The 21,016-nt window shown below is 42.1% G+C and overlaps 3 protein-coding genes across 4 annotated transcripts in view; 2 read left to right on the plus strand and 1 right to left on the minus strand.

Annotated features, from left to right (window-relative positions):
• Positions 1-5,456, plus strand: part of sema3fa (sema domain, immunoglobulin domain (Ig), short basic domain, secreted, (semaphorin) 3Fa) — a 74,005-nt gene extending 68,549 nt beyond the window's left edge. For both annotated transcript variants that reach the window (XM_019861141.1, XM_019861142.1), the window contains 6 exons: positions 621-709; positions 805-846; positions 923-1,080; positions 1,874-1,941; positions 2,216-2,349; positions 2,753-5,456. In XM_019861141.1, coding sequence (XP_019716700.1) covers positions 621-709; positions 805-846; positions 923-1,080; positions 1,874-1,941; positions 2,216-2,349; positions 2,753-3,193 — 932 coding nt within the window. In that variant the 3' untranslated portion in view covers positions 3,194-5,456. The remainder of the gene's footprint in view (positions 1-620; positions 710-804; positions 847-922; positions 1,081-1,873; positions 1,942-2,215; positions 2,350-2,752) is intronic.
• Positions 5,457-8,536: 3,080 nt separating this feature from the next.
• Positions 8,537-13,982, plus strand: gnat1 (guanine nucleotide binding protein (G protein), alpha transducing activity polypeptide 1). The gene is made up of 9 exons (XM_019861144.1): positions 8,537-8,866; positions 9,899-9,941; positions 10,423-10,564; positions 10,674-10,831; positions 10,919-11,047; positions 11,669-11,798; positions 12,707-12,860; positions 13,078-13,283; positions 13,502-13,982. Exons 1-8 carry the CDS (start codon positions 8,761-8,763, stop codon positions 13,266-13,268), a joined length of 1,053 nt encoding a protein of 350 aa, XP_019716703.1. The 5' UTR covers positions 8,537-8,760; the 3' UTR covers positions 13,269-13,283; positions 13,502-13,982.
• A 1,028-nt stretch (positions 13,983-15,010) lies between these two features.
• On the minus strand, positions 15,011-20,708 carry edem1 (ER degradation enhancer, mannosidase alpha-like 1). The gene is made up of 12 exons (XM_019861143.1): positions 20,121-20,708; positions 19,277-19,349; positions 19,056-19,159; positions 18,139-18,310; positions 17,877-18,060; positions 17,083-17,257; positions 16,884-17,004; positions 16,634-16,804; positions 16,378-16,451; positions 16,215-16,311; positions 15,954-16,136; positions 15,011-15,797 (listed from the first exon to the last, which is right to left on the minus strand). Exons 1-12 carry the CDS (start codon positions 20,561-20,563, stop codon positions 15,708-15,710), a joined length of 1,887 nt encoding a protein of 628 aa, XP_019716702.1. The 5' UTR covers positions 20,564-20,708; the 3' UTR covers positions 15,011-15,707.
• Between the last annotated feature and the right edge of the window lie 308 nt (positions 20,709-21,016).

The following is a 21,016-nucleotide window of genomic DNA, read 5'->3' on the forward strand; positions in this document are numbered from 1 at the left end:
TTTTTTTTTTTAATTATTATTCGTAGTAGTTTTTAGGACCCAAACACCAGAATCACTATTTAGTATTAATGTACTCATGAATGAATGGGCTTTTTTAGCGGGTTCAGAATGACTTAAAATTTGCCAATTTTCACAAGCAAATGTGGGTTTAAAGTTAAGGCTTCAAATCAGAGTTGCAAGTTGTGATTTAAGGTTTCAAGTCAATGTTAAGGTTTCAAGATCAGGTTTCAATGGAGGGTTAAGGCTCTAAATGAGGGTTTGAAAACGAAGGGCTTCAATTTCAAGAGAGGCTTTGAAATTAGGTTTTCAAGGGTGGGTAAAAGTTTCAAATCAAGATTTCAAGTCAGGATTCGGTTCGACCAATCCATACACAATTAGGTGATCAGGTCTATCAAAACGGGAAGACTTTAGGATCCATGCATGAAATTAAAATGCAAGTGTGATGTTTTGGTTTCAAGTAGCTATTCTCGGCGAATTTCAAGGTTTGCCACAATGGCAATAAAGATTCGATGCAGTTTTTATTAGAAGCAGTTGTGGACACCAAATGACATTTTTGCTATGGGGGTTGTAATCCAAAGAATTTCAAGGACTGATTATTCTCCTCATCTTGTGTTGGTCAGATCGCGGAACGGTGCAGAAGGTGATTGTGTTGCCACGAGACGACCTTCAGACCGAGGAGCTAGTTTTGGAGGAAGTGCAGGTCTTTAAGGTTTGTCGCCTCAGCCGCGTTGCCATTTCCTATCGTCTTTTGATTTCCTCTTTTGAGGCGTGAAAACTTCATTTATGACTTTTTTTGTTTGGCAGGTTCCCACCCCGATCACCACCATGAAGATCTCATCCAAGCGCGTAAGTCGACGGAACGTCTCACAAGGCGAGAGTGACGCAGCACCTGTCACTCAATGGACACATCTTCCTTCAACAGCAACAACTGTACGTGGCGTCCGTACTGGGTGTGACCCACCTGGCGCTCCACCGCTGCGACGTGTATGGCGAGGTGTGCGCTGACTGCTGTCTGGCTCGAGACCCGTACTGCGCCTGGGATGGAAAATCTTGCTCCAGATACTCGGCGTCGCAGAAGAGGTGTGTGTTCGTTTAAGATGGGAATCATGCAAACGTTCGGTGGTACCTAAATTCATGAGTTTGCGTTGTTTTAGATGAGCCAGTTTATCTTCATGCTACCAACACTGCTAAACATCATCAATCAGAAGGAGCAGCACAATATCCGTAAAAAAAAATCAAATAAAAATAAAAAGATTTAAAAAACCTGATCAACTCTAACTTCTATTTAATTACGAAATGACTGTTAGTTTTTCAAAAGTACAACATCTGACAAGTACTTGTTGCAAAAGTTCGAAAGGGGGGAAAAAAAATATCACTTAGCTGATCACTCTGTTGACGTAGTGTTCTTTGTAATGTCATACAAGGGTGCCGTCATGTTATTCTTTTGTACAAGGACGTCAACCAACGAGAACTACAAAGTTTGGATTCAAACCATTATCAGAAGTAGAAAGTTCCAGTTCAAGCCATTTTATTTTCCATGTTTGGTCACGTAACATATACCAGATTATGACTGTCACCTTCCTGTATATCTGTATGTCTGCATTATACTGCCCCCAGGTGGCCAAGACGCACATACCTGAAGGAGCAGCACGATGTTCATTCAAGTGAAGAAAAAAAAAGTTCTTTATGTTGTATTCATTCATGTCATAATTGTATGCTTTTATAAAGCGCAATATTCTGAAAGGCTTTACATGTTTTCTTTTTTTGTGGGTGGGGGTGGCTAGTACAGATTAATGTTAGATCAATGTACCACTGTATTTAACTTGAGTTGATGTCAAATTCCAAATGGACTTTCTACTTTTGATCCTCTTAGACGCAGCCGTCGTCAGGATGTCAAGTATGGTAACCCCATCCGCCAATGCAGAGGCTACAACTCCAATGGTGAGCATCGAAAGAACTCTTGTCGAAAACAGTACACCAGTGCTTTCCAACCTATTGAGCCACACAGGCCACCACCAAACAAAAATGCCACAAAAAGTATGTAGACTGAAATTATAACGACGTTATCACTCAATCTCTTATAGTTACTCAGTGGGAAATCTGGGCCTTTTTAGCTGAACACAAAACAATTAAATCAATTATTAAGAAAAAAAATATTACTTGTATTTATTATTATATATTATGGATCTACCACTCCTTGCATTTTTTTTTCCAGCCAATAAGAATACTCTGGAGACAGTTCAGTATGGCGTGGAGGGCAGCACCACGTTCTTGGAGTGCCAGGCGAGGTCCCCACATGTTTCCCTCAAGTGGCATCTTCAGAAAGAGAACAGTGACAGAAGAAAAGAGGTGATTACTATTGTTTTATTTTTTTGTAATTATTATTATTATTATTACTCCGATTATTTGTTTGTTTATTTTGGCGGCATCTTGTCGCATCTCAGTGCGTTTCAGAAAGAGCACAAAACTGCTAATAGGTATCTTTTTCAGCAAATAGCTGGTGATAGGTTATACAGGGGTAAAAGAAAAAAACAATTAGCATCTGTGTTGCGGTGCTTTGAACACAAATGGCTCACCAACAACATGTAGGCAGACAATATAACAGTACTCACAGGCATACACTCTTTATCCTCTGTATCGAATGAGTAATATATATATTGAGCTCAGAGAGGAGGTGAGATGCTGTCACGACTCTCACGAGAGAGTTCAAATAAATTGTATTGAAACCGTTTATCATCCCCTCCACTCCCAGATTCGCTCCGAGGGCCGCATCCTGAAGACGGACCAGGGACTCCTGATCCGCTCACTGCAGCCATCAGACAGCGGCATCTACCAGTGCACATCCACAGAGAAGAACTTCAAGCACACACTGGTCAAGCTGCAGTTGGTGGTGCTCTCCAGCCGAACCGTCAACAACGTCCTGGTAGAGACGGGCGCACCTTCCCTCGCCTTGGCACCACTGCAGTCCAGCGCCTGGACGCCAAGCGCCGGCCAGTACAAGGACCTGCTGACTATCCTGAGCCAGCCGGAGATGGGCCTGATCAACCAGTACTGCCAGGACTACTGGCAGCTGGGGGACGGCGGCGGTGGCCTGGGGGATGCCAAAGCCAAGAGTCTGAAGGAGCTGAAGGAGCAGAAGAAGCCGCGCAACCGCCGGCATCGCGATGACGAGACGAGCCCGGCGGAGACATGAGGAGCCGGAAACGACCAGCAGCGAATCGACCACACCTCCAGAAATGCTACACTATCCCTCCAGTTTTGAGGTGTGACTCATAACGGACGCAATACAGCAGAAAAGACAAAAAAACTCTCGGATGAAACACACAATATTTATTGTAGGTTGTAAAAAGTAATTCTTTGTACCTATCTAGGGAAAAAAAAGTTTTTTTGTTTTTTGTTTTGTTTTTTTTTTGTGAATAGGTTGCTGTTATTATTCTAATGTTCGTGTTACTGACTGTGTATTATGTCGAGGATGTCTTTTTTAAATGTTTGGTGTTTTGGGAGCATCCACGCATGGACGAGAACTAAAAAAATGGAACTTGGACTACAACGCTCCTCTCGAAAGCTGTTGAAAGATGGCACAAAAAGAGCATTTTTCAGGACCACGCAAATGCCCACAGACTTGTCTTCATGTTCCAATGCCTGGCCAAATTTTTCCGGAATCATCCAACTAGTGCACACGTTACCAATTTTTTTCAATGTGAGAGACCCCACACAGCAAAGGAAGAACGCTTGGTGCGTTCTTACTGCAAGTATACAGAATACAGTGCTGGAAAAAAATGAGAGGCCACTGCAAAATAATTTGTGTATGCCAACATATTCGTGACAGAGATCCGCAGAATCAGTTTGTCGTTTTCTTCTGTCTGTCAGAAAAGAAAATACTTGAGCACGCAAAGTAGCAGCATTACATCATCATGCAGTAGCATAGCAGACCGAACCCTTCCTGAAAAACGAGACTGAAAGTATATTTGATATTATTGTAAGTCACTGTAACATATACAACAAATATATAACGTATACACAGTTTGAACATTAACGCTGTTATAATATATGAAGAAAAAACATAAAGGATTAAAAATTTGATTAAATTGTATCAAGATCAAAGTTTAAAAAAACAACCAGTTCTTAACTATTAAAAACTCTGTAGAGTGAATTCTGTGAATACAGTATACCTGTACATGTTTGAAGACGAAATTGCTGAAAAATGTTGAAAGACGGAAAAGTATGCAGTACTCAAATTTGGAAATATATGTATAGCATTGAGCTGCTTTTCACCATTTCGGTTTTCCTGATTTTTTTTGACGTGCGGTGCCGAGTGACCCACTCCGGCGTCAGGCAACTCCTCGCTCCATACGTTTCGAATTTGAGCGCCTTCTTTTGTATCAGTTGTAATCCGACGCGGTTGCGAGTTACAGTGTTAATTTTACTCGGCCCAATCCAATTCGCTCGCGAGCGAACTGGTGACTCTCACCTCTCGTTGCAGCATGGGCAGACCCAAAACAATGCGGTGGGATACATTTCAGCGACTGGAAGCTTTAAGTGGATGTTTTTTTTTTTTTTTTTTTTTTGCGGCTCAAACATGTAGTTTTGCGTAGGCATAAGAATGCCGCTATAAATAAGTTGTATTTGATTGACAGCTGGGCGAGGCATGAGGAGACATGGTAGAGTGAGATCCACGTACCAAAGGTGATACAAGTACCACACTCTGAGAATCACTGGTCTACAGTATATGGTTACGACGCAAGCACAGCAAAGCAGCATTGGTCCAAAAGTCCCATCCTTGACTTTTAAAGTCTCTTATTTTTCTCATTTCATTCTGCAGTGGAGTTCTTTTCATTTTTCCCAGAACTGTATATCGCGACTGGTATATTCAATCTGACCACCGCAATTGCAATCGAACCACACGCATAAGGATTTGCGATGGGAAATACTGAACAGATTCAAAATTTGTGATCGTCAACCATAATCATCTTTCGAGAAAAGTCATTCTTAACACACCGCACACCACGGGATAATCACTCATGATAATCTTTTACAGGTATCCGCTTTGATAGGAAATGGAGGTGGTTGGAGAAAACTTCGATTTGAGGCTATCATCGATAAGTGTGCTTGCTGCTTTCGTTATCTTTCCATTTAAATGGTGAATCTTCAGCACGTGATCATTGTTCTGAGGCAGAAACGGTCTCGTAGGAACACAAACATAGGAATCTTATCTCCAAAATGCAGATTCCAGCAGGCAGCTATTCTTAACTACATCTGTGCAAAATAAAAACAAAGCACCTTCAATTGCCGAACACAGACTAAAGTATGGGAAGATGTCTCTTAAAGGGGACGTTGGTGAAAAGCCTTCTGTATCTTTTGATCCCTTGTGGGCGTTTTTGAGGCTCCTCGTAAGCTTCCATCCTCTTTTCATATTTGGAACAATTATACGCAACAAATTTTGGGGGAAGAGTCCTTAAAAAATTGGTTTGTTTTGGCTGGTTGAGTCAGGAGGTTAGAACGTGATGCTAATAGCGCCAAGGTCGCAGGTTTGAACCCCGTACGGGTTATCTTCCTTTTTTTGCGGGCGGCACGGCTCAGTGTTGGAGTGGTCGTTTCCCAACCCAGAGGTTGGCAATTCGATCCCTGGTCATTGCGTCCATGTTGAAGTGTCCTTGAGCAAGATACTGATGCTGCGTCATCAGCAAGTGAATGAAAAAAGAGTGTGAAGCGCTTTGGGTACCTGAGGTAGATCATAGTGACAGCCCATTTACCACAAAAAAGTGGAAAGCGTCCGGTGCTGCAAATTCCACATTTTCATGCTTCCTGTACTGCAGTTGTAACAGCAATGTGTCCCAACTCCTTTGTCCATGTGGGACCTGTGATACATGCAACTTGGTCACAAAAGTGGGGTGGGCGCTTCAGTTTGACAAGGATTACACACACACACACACACACACACACACACACACACACACACACACTACAATACAAACACAAATGCACACAAACTCACATGTACAAGCACACGCACACACACGCACAAATTCACAGGCACATAGTGACACTCACAAACACCCTTATTCAAGCACACACACACACACACACTCGTGCACACACACGCACGCACACCGTTATTTAAAAACATGCACGAGTGCAAGCACAAACAGACGCTCTTGCAAATGTCTACACACATCCGGCCTCTAACACACTCTTAACATGCATTCACTCACACAAACACACTCACACACAGGGCAACAGTCACAGAAGCACTTTAACACAAACACTCACACACACAAATACACGCTGGCACTCGCACACACACTTGCACAATCTTACACACTTTGGACCCCACGCATGCACTCACGCGCACATTTCAGTCATGAAAACAGAGACAGTGCAATTTGATATGGATTGCCGGCCATTTTATTTGCAAGAGTTCATCCAAATTGTGCCGATACTTGTGTCAGAGTTACATTCATTCATCTTTGATTCGTTCAGATACCATCAATGCAAGGGGGTGGGGGGGTGTTATTGGTGGGGGAGGCGTGTTCATAGAAAAGGTACAACCACAACAATTTTAATAGGGTGTCTTTCCGTGGTGCATGGCATGTACAGTGTATGTAAACAGTGTTTGTCTAAAAAGAGGCTTTGTTCCCGTGGATGTCGTTGAATGTCTTTCTCATTGTGGGAATATAAAAATTATATCAAAGGAAAAAAAAAAAAAGAATAAATATGGGCTCAGCTTTTTTTTTAAGAGGGTGTTGGAGTCCAGATTGTACTTTTATTTGAAATCTTATTTCTTCCCTCTGGGTTGCAAAGTAACACTGATAGGATGCACACTTGTAATAATGACTTGTAAAAAAAAAAAAAAAAAAAAAGACTTCCCCATCAATGTTGCTGACTAATAAATAAAAGCTCTATATTTTATAATAACAAATCCTATCTTGTGTTTGCCCTTTGCTGAGAATAGGATTGGAAGTTAGGATTTGCCCTTCAAATTCGGGTCCCATATAAACGTTTGGAATTCAAATTTGGGTTTCAAACCAAGTTTGTGGTGCAAAGCGGGGTTCCAAATTAGGGTTTCAAGACAAAGGTTTGAGTATTTAAAAAGAGACAGACAGTGGTTTGAAACCATGGGTCGAGTTGCAAATTAGGATTTCAAGAGAAAGATGAAGGTTGCAAAACAGGATTAGGGTTTCAAAATTGGCTTTCAATAGCAAAAGGGGTTTCATAATAAAAAATTCCAGTCAGAAAAATGGTGAAAGTGAAATGTAGCAGCGCACACAGACACACAAACACAAACACATGGAGCTGTATATAATTGAAAGTGAGTAGATTAGGATGCTTAACCTGCCTTAGATTAAGGTCAATCAGATCTGTGGGGTGAAACCACAAAGCTCTTTAGACACTTCACAGTTCCTATACAAACACACTGCACATGTGTGAATACAATTTTTTGATAATAATCCATTTCTAGTTCTTCTTGTGCAGTTTTCTTGTGTCTATATGACTGTATTATACTGCCTCCCAGTGGCCAAGATGGACAGGCACACCAGAAGGAGCAGCACAATGAATTAGATTGCAGCATTTAAGGTTTGAAAAAAGGTTAGGGTTTCAAATTAGGGTTTGAAGCTCATGTTTCATGTTTGGGTTCCGATTAGGGTTTAAAGTCTGTGTTAAGAGTTTTGAATTTGAAGCTAGTATTAGGGTTTTTGAATTGTGGTTTCAAGATAGAGTCAGGGTTTCAAGTTATCTTATCTTATCTTAAGTTGTGGTTGTAAAGTAGGTTTTCAAGGTGGTTAGCGTTTACATATTAAGAGTTGAAGCCGGGGTTCAAGTTTTAAAGACGGGCTTAAATCAAAGATAATTGTTTCCAATTTTGGTTAGGGTGGTTAAGGTTTCAAAGCTCAAAGTCAGGGGTTCAAGCCAAAGTGAGGGCTTAAGCTCAGGCTCCACATGACTACATTAAGCCAAGGTTCAGGTTTTAGAATTTGGGCTAGAAGCCAGGGTTGGGGTTCCAAATTAAGCTTTAAAATCTGGGTTGGGGTTTCAAAGAATGGATGGGTTTCCAAAGTAGAGTATCGAGCAAAGGTAAGGGGTTCAGAGTAGTGTTTGAAAGCTGGGTTCAGGTATCAAACAAAGAATGGTTGTAAAACAGGTTTGGGGTTTGAAATTGGGGTTTGAAGACAGAATCAGGGTTTAAAATTGGGACGGCAGATTGGGATAGGGTTTAAAATCAGGGTTTCAATACAAAATATCAGGTTTTAAATGTGTTTTGATTGCAGGGTTTGGGTTTCCAAATTGGAGTTTGAAGCAGAGATTAGGCCTTCAATGTAGGGTTGGAAGCCAGGGTGAGGCTTTAAGGATTCAAACCCAGAACTTCCGATCAGTGAGGCGGCAACGCTAACCGCCACCCCATTATGCCGGCCACATATGGACTCATGTGAGCGACTGTGATTGCCGATAAGCACTTGAGCTGATCTTCCGCTGAGCGCAGCAAAGTCCCCCCTCAAGGCTCTCGTCTGGTTCACCTACGGACCCGCACCTCCGCACCTCCCAACCCTAACCCTCAACCACTCCTGTCCTTGCTCTCCATTGGTCGGCTTCCGCGTCAGGTGGGTCGAGAGGACGCCCGCAATCCTCTCCTAAATCGGGAAGGAAAATACTCCCCAAGTTGTTGACCGGCGTCGAGTCAGACCAAAGGGCCGATCCCCTTCTCGGGTTGTTCTCCTGAAGGCTTTTGGCTTTGGCAGAGGGGCCTGAGCCGGGACCAGCGTCATGGGGGCGGGAGCGAGTGCCGAAGAGAAACGCTCGAGGGAGCTGGAGAAGAAGCTGAAAGAAGACGCCGACAAAGACGCCAGGACCGTCAAGTTGCTGCTGCTTGGTAAAATCGACTAGCGCTCGGCTCGGACATAGTGAAGGCAAAGCAAGGAGTGGAGCTGGGACCAGTTACAGTATATGACACGCATTTGATCAGGAATGAATGATGAATGAATGGATGGATGGATGGATAGATGCCCCACTGGAGCGCAGCTAAACCACATGAATTTTCTCAGCCAAGCGACAGACAGCTCATGATGATGACAAACAATGAATTTGTGGAATCTCTGATATTGATATGTTGCTATTGTACTGAATGTATAAAAAGTAAAACGCTCATTACAAATGAAATGTTGCCTGTTGCATTGTTAAGATAAAAATAGCTATCATAAAAAAAATGTAAAAAAAAAATTCTAATTTCAAAATAATCCTTTAGTTTCAAATGGTGCATATGAAATAAAACAATAAAAAGTGATAAAAGAAGAAATACAGTCAACATTTCTGCCCTTAACATTGAATTTGTTTCCAAGGGGGGATTTCATTCATGATGCTTTTGATCAAAAAAGGAAGTAAATAATTTCATGACATTTAAATCTTTGATTTCTGAGTAAAGTATTACTATCAATAACAAATACCTAAAAAACAGTACTCCAAATGTTCCTTTTATCTACATGTAAAAAACAAATTATGTTATGAGCTCAAAGGAGGGAAAAAAAAAAACCACTCAGTTGAAACACGTGTGGGCGTTGATCTCCAGACAGTTTTGCTTTTCATTACTCTGTTGACGTTGTCAAATGTATTTTGTTTGATCAAAATAATTTTGAAACAAAAACACAGACAATCCCATATAAGAGATGGAGTCCTTCAATTGTATTACAGTCAATTACAGTCAGCGGCGATGTAGGTCAGGGACACGAGCTATCGTTTTGCCCTGACATCAGCTTTGGAGCAGATTAGATGTTCTATAAGAAGCATTAAGAACCATCGGCATCCTCCATCTGAATACCATGAGCTCATCATTATACATTTGTACAGGAATCTATGAAGCGTTTTGCCTTCTGCTCTTTTTGACAAGAATGATGTTTGTCTCGCGTAGGTGCTGGCGAATCAGGGAAAAGCACAATTGTCAAACAGATGAAGTAAGAATTTTCACTTTTCCACATGGTAGAAATAGTCAGCGGACATTTGATTTCGGTGCACCTGGTCATGAGATCTCAGCAATGATTGGTTGCAGTTTGTTCCTCAATCGCAGGAGGAATTTTTTTCTCATCTTTTAGTTCTTTGACATCAAAACGTTTGTCAAACGTTTGAGGTGGGGGACACCAGTGAGTAAAAATAGGATGTCCCAAACATGACCGCAAACCTCAACACCCAAAACCTCACTCCGTGAAAGTTTCATAGTTTCACTGATCAACACAAAATTGGTTGGACACGTCCATCATAAAAGGACACATGGAAAAATTGCATCGGCGGTCGACTATTTTCGTTTGGAGGAATCGTTTTTGCAGATTTCCAACAAATTTGAGATCATTGTAAAGGTGCACCTAATGAATTGACTGGTAAATTGACAGATGCAGTCCAAACCATCCTTTTTTTTTTTTTTTTTTTTTTAATCTGCAGAATTATCCATCAAGATGGCTACTCTCTTGAAGAGTGCCTGGAGTTCATCTCCATCATCTACAGCAACACCCTGCAGTCTATCATGGCAATCGTGAAAGCCATGACCACGTTCAGCATCAACTATGGCCACCCAGATCAGCAGGTGGTAGAAAAATGAGCCGTAACCACACCATGAGTGTGTTCCATTGTGTTGACCATGTTTTCTTTTGCTATGTTTTTGTTTGTTTTTGTGGGGGGGGGGGGGGGTTCAGGACGACGCCAGGAAACTGATGCATCTGGCGGACACCATCGAGGAGGGCACCATGCCGAAGGAGCTGTCTGACATTATCCTGCGCCTGTGGAAGGACTCGGGCATCCAGGCAAGCTTCGACCGGGCCTCCGAATACCAACTCAACGACTCGGCCGGATAGTAAGTATGCCTTGTTCCAAAACTGAACTGAAAGTAGTAAAAAGAAAAACAAACAAAACAATCAGCTCCCATCTCTCTCTCTCTTAGCTACCTGAATGACTTGGAGCGTCTGATCCAACCGGGTTATGTGCCCACTGAGCAAGATGTGCTGCGATCCAGGGTGAAAACCACCGGCATCATCGAGACCCAGTTCTCTTTCAAAGATCTCAATTTCAGGTGCGAGGAAGGAACGCTCATGAGTGTCGAAAGCACAGACATTATAAACAGTAAATAACCCCCCCCCCCCAGTCTCTTTTAACAATAAGCTTCTCCCGAGACTTCTCTCTGGACTACAATATTTTTGAGCGACGAAAAAATGTCTTGCTCCTCAAAGCTGCTCTCCAAATTAGAAACTTCCCTTGGGACTGGAACCCAGACTAAACCTTCACTCGTGACAATTTCCTTCTCTTAAAAATAGAACTCGAAACAAACCCCCTTTCAACACTGTTGTATTAATATAGAACAGCTGCAGCTCTAACAAGGTATTTTACGAAATACATAAAAATGAAACATTACCGATAATCAAGACAAAACAAAGCAACCAGCCTTGATCTCCATTCCTCTCAAGACTAAAATCCTCTAGAGTAGAATCTTTGCGAGAATAGAACCTTCGTTGGGAACTAGCAGCTTTAAATCAAGACTACAACCTTCTCTGGAGACCTCTACCTTCTCTCGGCACTAGGGCAGATCTGCCACATCCAATATGGCGAACACACTGACATATGATAGCGGTATACTGTAAATATCGATGGTCAGAAGTACTATTTTTCGATCTCGGTTTCTGGGCCTCTTACGCAGGATGTTCGACGTTGGCGGTCAGAGGTCGGAGAGGAAGAAGTGGATCCACTGCTTCGAAGGGGTCACCTGCATCATCTTTATCGCTGCTTTGAGCGCCTACGACATGGTGCTGGTAGAGGACGACGAAGTGGTGAGACGCTTGGACAGCTTGACCTTCAAAGCAGTAGATACACGTACCAACCTTTAAGGTCCTAACCAAGGTCCGGTATTTAAATGGAGGGGGACCCGACTCATGACGAGGAAAAAAAATCTGCAAGTGTTAGCAAGATAAACAGTACCTCACACACATGAAACTAATAACCGCAAGTCTCCAATCTCATCCCTGAAGTTTGGGGTAAATCTGCCATCAGGATAAGCTTGCCGTTACAAATATTGAACACACTTAACAGTTTACGATTACCAGCCCTGATTGGAGATCCGATAATAGGGCCTTGAATGATGTTGATCAGAAGGAGGGAAAATACTCAAGTCCGGTCTGATTATCAGTATGTGTGTACCCTGCAAGATAGATATACGCGAACAATTAAATGAACTTTGTTGGACTTTTTTTCGTCCATAGGTTCGATTGCGAGTGTGAATAGTTGTTTGTCTATATGTGCCCTGGGATTGGCTGACGACGAATCCAGGATGGACTTCATTTTGGTGCTCCAAAAGTGAACTGGGCTAGGCTCCATTGACTCTCATGAGGTTTTCGCATAGGGTTTAGGGCATACGGTCTGAGGCGCAAAGGTTTGGAGTTAGGGTCCATTTACCCATAAGTCGAATAAGGACAAACACTAAACTGTAGAAATGAGATCGATGGATGCATTAGCCTTGTGAGTAAATGGTAGCCAGTCGAGGGTGGATCCCACTTCTCTTGTCAAAAGTCAGCTTGGGAAGGGGGTCCAGCTCACCTGTGAGCCTAATTGGATCGATATATAGAAACAAATGCGAAATCCGATTTTTTTTTTTTTTTTTAATTCAAGCAAAAAAAGAATTAGGTAGAATAGCACTCTGCACCGCACAGGCTTCCACCCTGGCAGTCTATTTTCTCCACAGAACCGAATGCACGAGAGCCTGCACCTGTTCAACAGCATTTGCAACCATCGCTATTTCGCCACCACCTCCATCGTCCTCTTCTTGAACAAGAAGGACGTGTTCGTCGAGAAGATCAAGAAGGCTCACCTAAGCATGTGCTTCCCCGACTATGACGGTAAGGCCTTAGTCAAGTAAAAATAATTAGTTACTGTATTTAAGTAGAGTTATCATCTGTGATATACATTGTACTTTTGTCTTCAAGAACACTTCAGAGTCTGTCGCGTTTCACCTTTACTTAAATACAAAAGTTGAATTAGTATTTCTACATTTTTTTTTAACACAAGTACTTGTACTTGTGACAACTTATTTTGCTTCTATGTCGCCCCCTGAAGGTCCCAACACCTATGAGGATGCCGGTAACTACATCAAAGTGCAGTTCCTGGACCTGAACATGCGCCGAGATGTCAAGGAGATCTACTCACACATGACATGTGCCACCGACACGGAGAACGTCAAGTTTGTGTTTGACGCCGTCACCGACATCATCATAAAAGAAAACCTGAAAGACTGCGGCCTCTTCTGAAGGATCTTCACACGTGTGAGTCCGATCAGAGTTCCAAAATGGCATTTAGGTTAGGTTTATAAGTACTGTATTATTCATGCTTAAATTTCAAACAAGGGTTTGAATGAAAAAGTTTCAAGTTAGAGTTTCAAGTCAGATTTAGGGATTCCAATTAGGTTTTCAAGCCTGAAATCGCACCAGATTTTACATCATATTTTCCCTCCTCTAACCTCAGATTTTTTTTTTCACTCCAGAATTGTGTACTAATACAGTGTGCATCATCTACTGACGACAACAAAGCGTCCCATCAACACACATGTAAGAAGTCTTAACTTTCACTTCTGTGGACTGAACAGAAACTATTTGCCATCATAATTCGCTCCCATTATGTTTTTTTTTTTAGAGGAGCTAATTTGCCCTGGGAGGCTATGCAACATGTAGCAGACATCCAAATAAACGTTTCTTGCCGGGATGCACATATGCACTTCAACCTCTGTCAGACTAATAATGTCTTTGTATAACTATGGTGTAGTTGTTTTTCTTTTTTTTATTAGATGTACTCATTTTAAATTTAAAAGCGAACGTCTGCAACCCGAACGAATGCTAAACAGTCTCATGCAGACATTACTGTGCATAGCCCGACCCCGATATTAAAGCTTCTGTAGAGAACACTATGTGACCATCATTGTCTATTTATTTATTTATGGATTGATTTTAATGAGAGAAGAAATAAAGACAGCAAAGTTAGATCTGTTGTTAAACCTTCTGAGCCGGGAATGTTTTGTTTTTTTTTGTGCGAGGCCGGTGGTTGGATGAGCCTATAGGCGAGTCCGGGTAATTGCTTGGGGCCTCCTAAATATCTCAAGGAAATCGATGGATTTTTTTTTTTTTCTTAGGGCTTTAAATCAGAGCTTCAGGAGAAAGAGTGATTAGAGTTTCAAATGAGGCTTTAAGGCTGGCTTTCAAACATATGTTGGGGCTTTCAAAGTAGGGTTTGAAGCCAAGGGTAGTTTCAAAATGATGGGTTTGAAATACAGCTGTGGCTAGTGAATGATTTGAAATGGATTATCCATTCAATTACTCCATCGATGATTTGGGGTACATTTTTATTTGGCATTAGCTTGCTCAGTCCTAAATTGTTGAATACATCCGGATGTAAATACGATGAAATAAAATCTGTAATTGTGAACTTTTGTCCATAATTCATCTTTTGATCTGAAACCTCGATGTCTTCAGTGTACAACAAAAACAAAAGGAATTTATCTTGCCATTCCACTACATTAGGAGGGGACCGTCTTACCGTACTGCTGAGAGGATGAAATCAAGAGTATTTTGATCATCTTAAGTTAACAATAGTTCTTCACGATTACATCATTGTGAAAATTGTTGATTTATTTGATCATTGTGACAGTTGTCGATTAATCGATTTAATTTTGACCACTCTAAATTGAAATGCTGGTTAAGAGGTAGGGAATCCAAATTGGGTTTCAGGTTCCGGGTTTCAAATTAGAGTTTCAGGTTTCAGACAGATAAGAGTGGCTAGCCTGGGTTCAGGTTTCAATTTAGTATTTGTGTCTAAGAGTAGGCTTTTAAGTTTGGGTTTCAAGTCCAGGTAAGGGTTTCAAATGTGGGTTTCAAACTCATGTTAGCGTTTCAAATTAGGGTTTGAAGCAAACGTCTACATTTCAGGTTTGAGTTTCTTGCCTCGGCCTTCAAATAATCCAACTGCAGACCCCCAAAATAACATACACACTCAACGGCGCTCTGATTCCTGTGCAGCAAGTTTACTTGGCAAATAAACACATGAAAATGTGCCACTTAAAAAGAAAAAAATAATAATACCTTATGGCCTTAGAGGCAATAACTAAGACATCATTTTGTGAGATTGTTCATCAATTTGTTCTTCTTTACACCCTGAGACAATTATAGCAGGTATGAAGCAATTACAATAGGCCTCAGAAATCAGAAAAAAAAGCATGTTAGAAAATGTTCACATAGAAATCTATGGCTTGAATTAGTTGTAAACATCTGTGGATGGTCTCTTGCGGAATAACACAAAAAAATAAATGACTGAAGGCACTTCTAAAACAGTGGTCAAAATGTAGATGCTTGCATTTGATTCTGTACATTATTATACCCAAGAAATGAAAAAGCAAGACTCGACAACAGAAGCGTGCACAATTTAAAACGAGGATACAGCACTTGTGGTAAAGTCCAAACAGGCACTGAATGCTTCATATGTTAGAAGAGGTGTGCGCACACACGCACACGCACACACACACACACACACACACACACACACACACACACACACACACACACACACACACACACACACTCTCTCTCGAAACACTCCATAAGTGACTGACAGACTGAAACGAGGAAAAAAATTTGAAATCATGTTCCTGTGGAAAGCTCTCCATTCTCGTGGTAGTTTTAGTGCACCTGGCCAAATAGGACTCAGAGCAGCCCTACCATTTGATCGATCTGCCTCATATAGACGCTCTTCAAGGGCAGCGTATAGCGTCGCGCCTCGGGAATGCGGATGCACTGCGCGGGAAGAGGACCAAGAGATAATTAGGGCTGATTAGGGTTCCAAATTGATTTTGCATTCTATGCAATGTGTTATAAGCTAATTGTCATCATCCAGATTGTGACCACACAAAAAAAAATTAAAACAACAACAACCAAGATGCCAATCCTTACATTACTGGTGTTCTGAGAGGGTTGCTCAGTTGTCGTCGTCTGCAACGGCTCGTCGACTTCACGCGGACACTTGCCGCTCGATCCTTTCTCCCGGAAACGCTTGTCGACGGGCATCAAGTGACCCTCGGTGGTGAAGATGTATTTGTTACTCGATTTGTGAAGCGGGTTGTCCTCATCAAACAGCTGCAATTAAAAAACAAGAACAACGAAAATAATTCAATAGGGTTTTAAATTGATGGAATTGTGAGCGACAGCTCGTACCAGATAAAGGTATTTGCAGGTCTCGCTGAGGAAGAAACTCTCCATGCGATCTTCTTTGGATTTGTGAACAACGTGATGGAGGGTGGCATAACCGCATCTGCAAATCACGCAGATCACATGAATCCCGTGACAATTAAAGAGTTAATAACTGCAAGGCACACACCTGACTTTGGTATTTTTTTCAAGGCTCTGAAGAATGTCCATTCCAACGTGTAAGTAGAAAGGATTTTTGGTCGCCTGCAAAGGCACATCAGTGATAATGACAATGAATATACATATATATATCCTTAAACTTGTTTTTTAAGGCCTTATTTTTCACAAAATCCATTTCATGACTCTTAATGCGTTAGAATGGCGCTCGGGAACCCTGTATTAATTTGTAATTATTTCAAAACACCGTATGTCAGATGGCGGGTCACCTGGTAGAGCAAATAGGTGGACTCCACCAGCTCAGGTCTGAGCGGGTAAAACAGGACATCGGGAGCTTGCCGCTGCCAGTTGTACCTCTCTGGCAAAGCCCCAAAGCGCTTCCAGATGGCATAGTAGAAAGCATGGAGGCAAATGGCGTTTTCCACATCACCATTTAGCACCTAAAAAAAGACAGTTGAGTCAAAATAGTTTTCTTTAGACTTGTATCACAAATTTGCTTTTGTGTGTACACACGCTGACCTGCAGCCCGGGAAAGAAGGCCTGCAGGGAGTCAATCCACGTGTTCATGATCTTGCCGCTCATCATGTTGACGTTGACGTACATGGGCGGGTCACCTTCTCCTTCGTTGCATGATTCTCGCCTATTGGAATGTAAAGAACGCAATTGCAATATAGCTAACCAGAGGGTTACAACTGTGTTGTAAACTGAGGGTCCTCACCCTCGCCTCAGGTGGTTCTGGATGCTCGCGTAAGCGGCTTGAAACATGGTGTAGTCCTCCTCCTCACCGAACAGGATGTAAGACTTGAGCAGATACTCATAGAAGGAGTCCATACCCGCGCCCAGACCGCTCTGCTTCCCCACCCAGTGGCCCGTTTGGATGTTGACAATGTTGCCTGATCAGACAAATAAATAAGAATGTGACAAGTCAATGTATGCCTCGAAAATCTCAAATTTTTAAAAACATGATTGGCTGTGTTAATGTGTCCACAAAAAAAAATACTGAATTGTAATAATAATTAATAATTTTGAAAAAAAGTGCAATGTGAAAAATTGATGTGATGGTTTGAAGTGGTTGGCAAGTTTTAGAACAAGTATACAACAAAATATGTGTGAGTGCTCTTCAACACGGACGCAAGGAATGTTTCCAACCCACATATATCTTCACACAAACATGTATGTGAGGACAGGAAGCGTTCTTTTTTTCCCCTTCTTTTTTAATTTTGGACTTAACTATTTTACTCCCATTCAAAGAATGCAGCAATCTACAAACCTTATCAAAAACACTATTTTTGATCAATGAACATAAACTAATCCACCTTGCTGGATATTTTGGGGATGCTGTAAATACACATAGCTAGCAAGATACATGCTTTTATTTTTCATTATTCGTGCAAAAATGACGATAAATTGTATTACATCCCAATCTACCCCCTAAAAAAGGCACCACCGGCACCCGGTTGGGTTCGGTGAAATGCCTCATCAAAAAAAATGATGATGATTACTGTCCTCTACCTAGCAGACCAGTTTCATTGTTCCTCAGCTTCCAGAGGGCTCTGACAGCTTGTCGAGCCATTGCTTCAAATGTGAAATCTCCTGTCAACCGGCTCAGAATTCCAAACTCCACAAGCAGCGATCCAGCTCCTGCAGTACACGTCTCGTTAATACTGCCGGAAGGGACTCCGGATTTTAGATTCACCTGCATTTGGGAAAAAAAGGAAAAATAATGAGAAATAAGGGCAACTGAATGTGACAACCTGAGATGTGTTGAACTCACCCTGGGGTAAGGGATACCTGTGCTGGTGTTCTCAAAGGCGGGCAACAGACGCACGGCCAGGTCGTGTGCCAAACGCAGCAGCTGGTTGTCATAGTCCTCAAACTTCACCCTTCCAAATGGATGCTTGGAGTCGGTGAGCAGAATGTGAGCCGAGATGAGACTGCCTAAAATCCTTCAGCAAACAAGATCGATAATAATCATTCAAGGAGGTATATTGTGGGTTTTTTTCCACAATTCCATCAGTATTTTGTTATCATTTGTTCAATACAAGAACTGAAAGTGTACCGGTGGCTGTGCCCACGCCTAAATTCTTGCAGGGGCATTACAATATGTTCAAATTAGGGGTGATAGGCGCAATTAAACCAGCTCATAACTTGAGAACCTGTCTTGGTGATTAAGGATGTGTTGTATTTAGTTCTGATTTGCAGTAGACCCTTTTTACTTTGGCATTTTAAGTTTGAAGTATGAAATGATAGCAAAGTATGGACTTTCTCTTTTATGTAGTCTTGCCTCCCGGCTCTCCACCACTGCACCAACCTATTTCCAGATGGAGTTGTTTGTGAGCTTGCAGTCCATGAGGAAAAATGATTACTGTGAAGTTTTGAGGCAAAGATTTTGTTTTGACTATTTTTGTAATGAAATTTTTCAACTTCTTCAAGTAATCGTGTGCAGCCTAGTGTAAGTAATTAACAAGTACATTTTTCATAATATAGTGAAAAATGGTTAACAATCATGTTGGCAAAATAATACCTCATTCATAGGAAGGATACATTGACCAAAAATTACATTGTGTTGCAGATTTCTCAGCTGGATCAATTAATACTGCAGCAAAAGGTATCTGCGGTATGTCAATGAACACCGGAGGTATTCATGAAACAAAATGTGTAATATTGTCCTTGTAGTTTTGCAGCGGGTACCTGATGTTGGCCTCAAAAACCTGCACCGTTGAATCCTTGTCAAAAGATACGGTGTCGATAACCAGCTGGACGGCCCGCTGGAACTCTGTGACATTTCCAAGCACCTGAGGAATGAACTCCGAATGAGACCTTGCGCTAGAAGGCATCCATCAAATTCCCAAGAAAACAGTCCAGACACTTCTGCCTGGATTATAGAGTAAAAGAACACATGAACGGCATACCAGTAGGGTGTCTAAGGCATCAATGAGCGTCAGCGAGTAGTTTCCCAGGACGTCATTGATGTTGATGTTAGAGCTGTAATTAAAGGCAAAAATAGTAATTAAACAATCACTGACAAATAATGTATGGATCTGACATATGAAATGTCCATTCATCAATTTTATGAACCAACGTGTAGTCATTTGCGTCGCGGGTGAGCTGGAGCGATCCTAAGCTACTTTTGGCAAGAGAAGAGGGCGAACATGCGTGATTATAAGAACACGCGAGAAAGTCACTAGTCCGGTAATTGGTCGATGGCTCGAGGTTGGTTGTTTGAAAAGTAGATCTTCGGTAAAAAACCCCCTGTTCTCCCTCCTTTTTTTCCAAGCATGTACAGCAGGAGTCTCAAACTCAATTTACTTGTGTGTGTGTGTGTATATACACACACACACACACACACACACATACACAATTTACTCAGTCATATTGTGTAAAATGACAGGTTGCAATTTGGTTCTCAAAAATAAGAATAAGTTAAAAAGTGTGAACCGGTCTTGAATGTGATACAATGGAAAATTTGGACCCTTGTGTGTGTGTGTGTGCGTGTGTGTGTGTGTGTGTGTGTGTGTATGAGAGAGAGCATTGAGTTGGCTACTTGTACTTAGTAAACTTGTTTTGATACCTTACGGTGCAAGAAATTAATACATTGATCGTGATTTAGTAATTCCACCGTTGTCATAATTATATACAACGTTCAGGCAAATGTGGAGGTGTCTTTATTATTCCCGAGTTTTATCTACGCCTATTAGAATTTAGGCGTTGTCTGCCAACCCCAAAATGACCTGTGAACATGACATGCCAACTTACGGGTTGTGTACGTCAGGACCCCTGCCCTCGCAGTCAATTGGGTTGAGTTCGTCTTTGGGGAACGCATATTTCATGTAGTTGTCATAGCCGAAGTAGAACATTTCTCTGGCCTTCTCCTTCATGGTGATTTTCAGGGTTCGCGGGAAGGAGCTGTATCTGCGGACGTAATCATCCTTGTTGCCGTCGAAGAAGCTCATGTAGGGCCTCTTCGGAGACTCGCCCGCCACAACGGCACAGGTCCCGGTGGTCTCCTCATGTTTGTAGCCGCTTATCCGTTTGGACCACGAGTCGTTCCCTTTCCTCTCCCCGGTCGAGGGCTCCTCGGCGCCGCCGTCGGTGTGGCTGGTGCCCAAGCTAACGTAAGCTCCGAGTCCGAAGGCGAGCCATAAACTGACAGACAGTCTCAACAGGACCAGACCGACTACTATTGACCGCCATTGCATCTTTGCTGAGACTCGCTATAAAAACGCATACTTTATGTGCGTACACCTGCGTGGACTAAACGAAAGCGATATCTTGGACTGTACTTGTGTCACAGCAGTTTGTGGAAGTGTCCTGGTGCACACGCTTCCTGTCAACAAACCAGCCCCTCCCAAGATCCTGGCCAGTGATTGGAATTCATGGTATGACGTTACCCGCTTTCGATAACTGATTGTCCCTAAAAGCTGTCAATCACGAGCGTGTACTGTTTCGCGACACTGCTGACGCGTATATAACATGCGAGCCAATAGGAAACACCTCAATGCTTGACAGACGTGAAACACGCTGCATTTCATCTACATCCGGGAACTCTGGGGACTACTTGCCTTAGCTTTGGGGTCATCCTAAGAATTGGCAATAAATTAAGAAGGTGACCGACTTATGGGAAACGGCGAGTGATGATTAAAAAAAAAAAA

Source organism: Hippocampus comes, unplaced genomic scaffold, assembly GCF_001891065.2.
Source record: "Hippocampus comes isolate QL1 unplaced genomic scaffold, H_comes_QL1_v1.1 scaffold40, whole genome shotgun sequence".
NCBI classification, from domain to species: Eukaryota; Metazoa; Chordata; class Actinopteri; order Syngnathiformes; family Syngnathidae; genus Hippocampus; species Hippocampus comes.

What these genes read in the sequence shown, in the direction of transcription:
- gnat1 (XM_019861144.1), top strand. Translation starts at nt 8,761, where the DNA reads ATGGGGGCGGGAGCGAGTGCCGAAGAGAAACGCTCGAGGGAGCTGGAG. An exon ending in ACAATTGTCAAACAGATGAA is followed by an intron (nt 9,942 to 10,422) that starts GTAAGAATTTTC and finishes TTTAATCTGCAG; the next exon opens with AATTATCCATCAAGATGGCT. An exon ending in ATGGCCACCCAGATCAGCAG is followed by an intron (nt 10,565 to 10,673) that starts GTGGTAGAAAAA and finishes GGGGGGGTTCAG; the next exon opens with GACGACGCCAGGAAACTGAT.
- edem1 (XM_019861143.1), bottom strand. Translation starts at nt 20,563, where the DNA reads ATGCAATGGCGGTCAATAGTAGTCGGTCTGGTCCTGTTGAGACTGTCT. An exon ending in CCACCTATTTGCTCTACCAG is followed by an intron (nt 16,452 to 16,633) that starts GTGACCCGCCAT and finishes GTGCCTTTGCAG; the next exon opens with GCGACCAAAAATCCTTTCTA. An exon ending in CCTCTCAGAACACCAGTAAT is followed by an intron (nt 15,798 to 15,953) that starts GTAAGGATTGGC and finishes CTTCCCGCGCAG; the next exon opens with TGCATCCGCATTCCCGAGGC.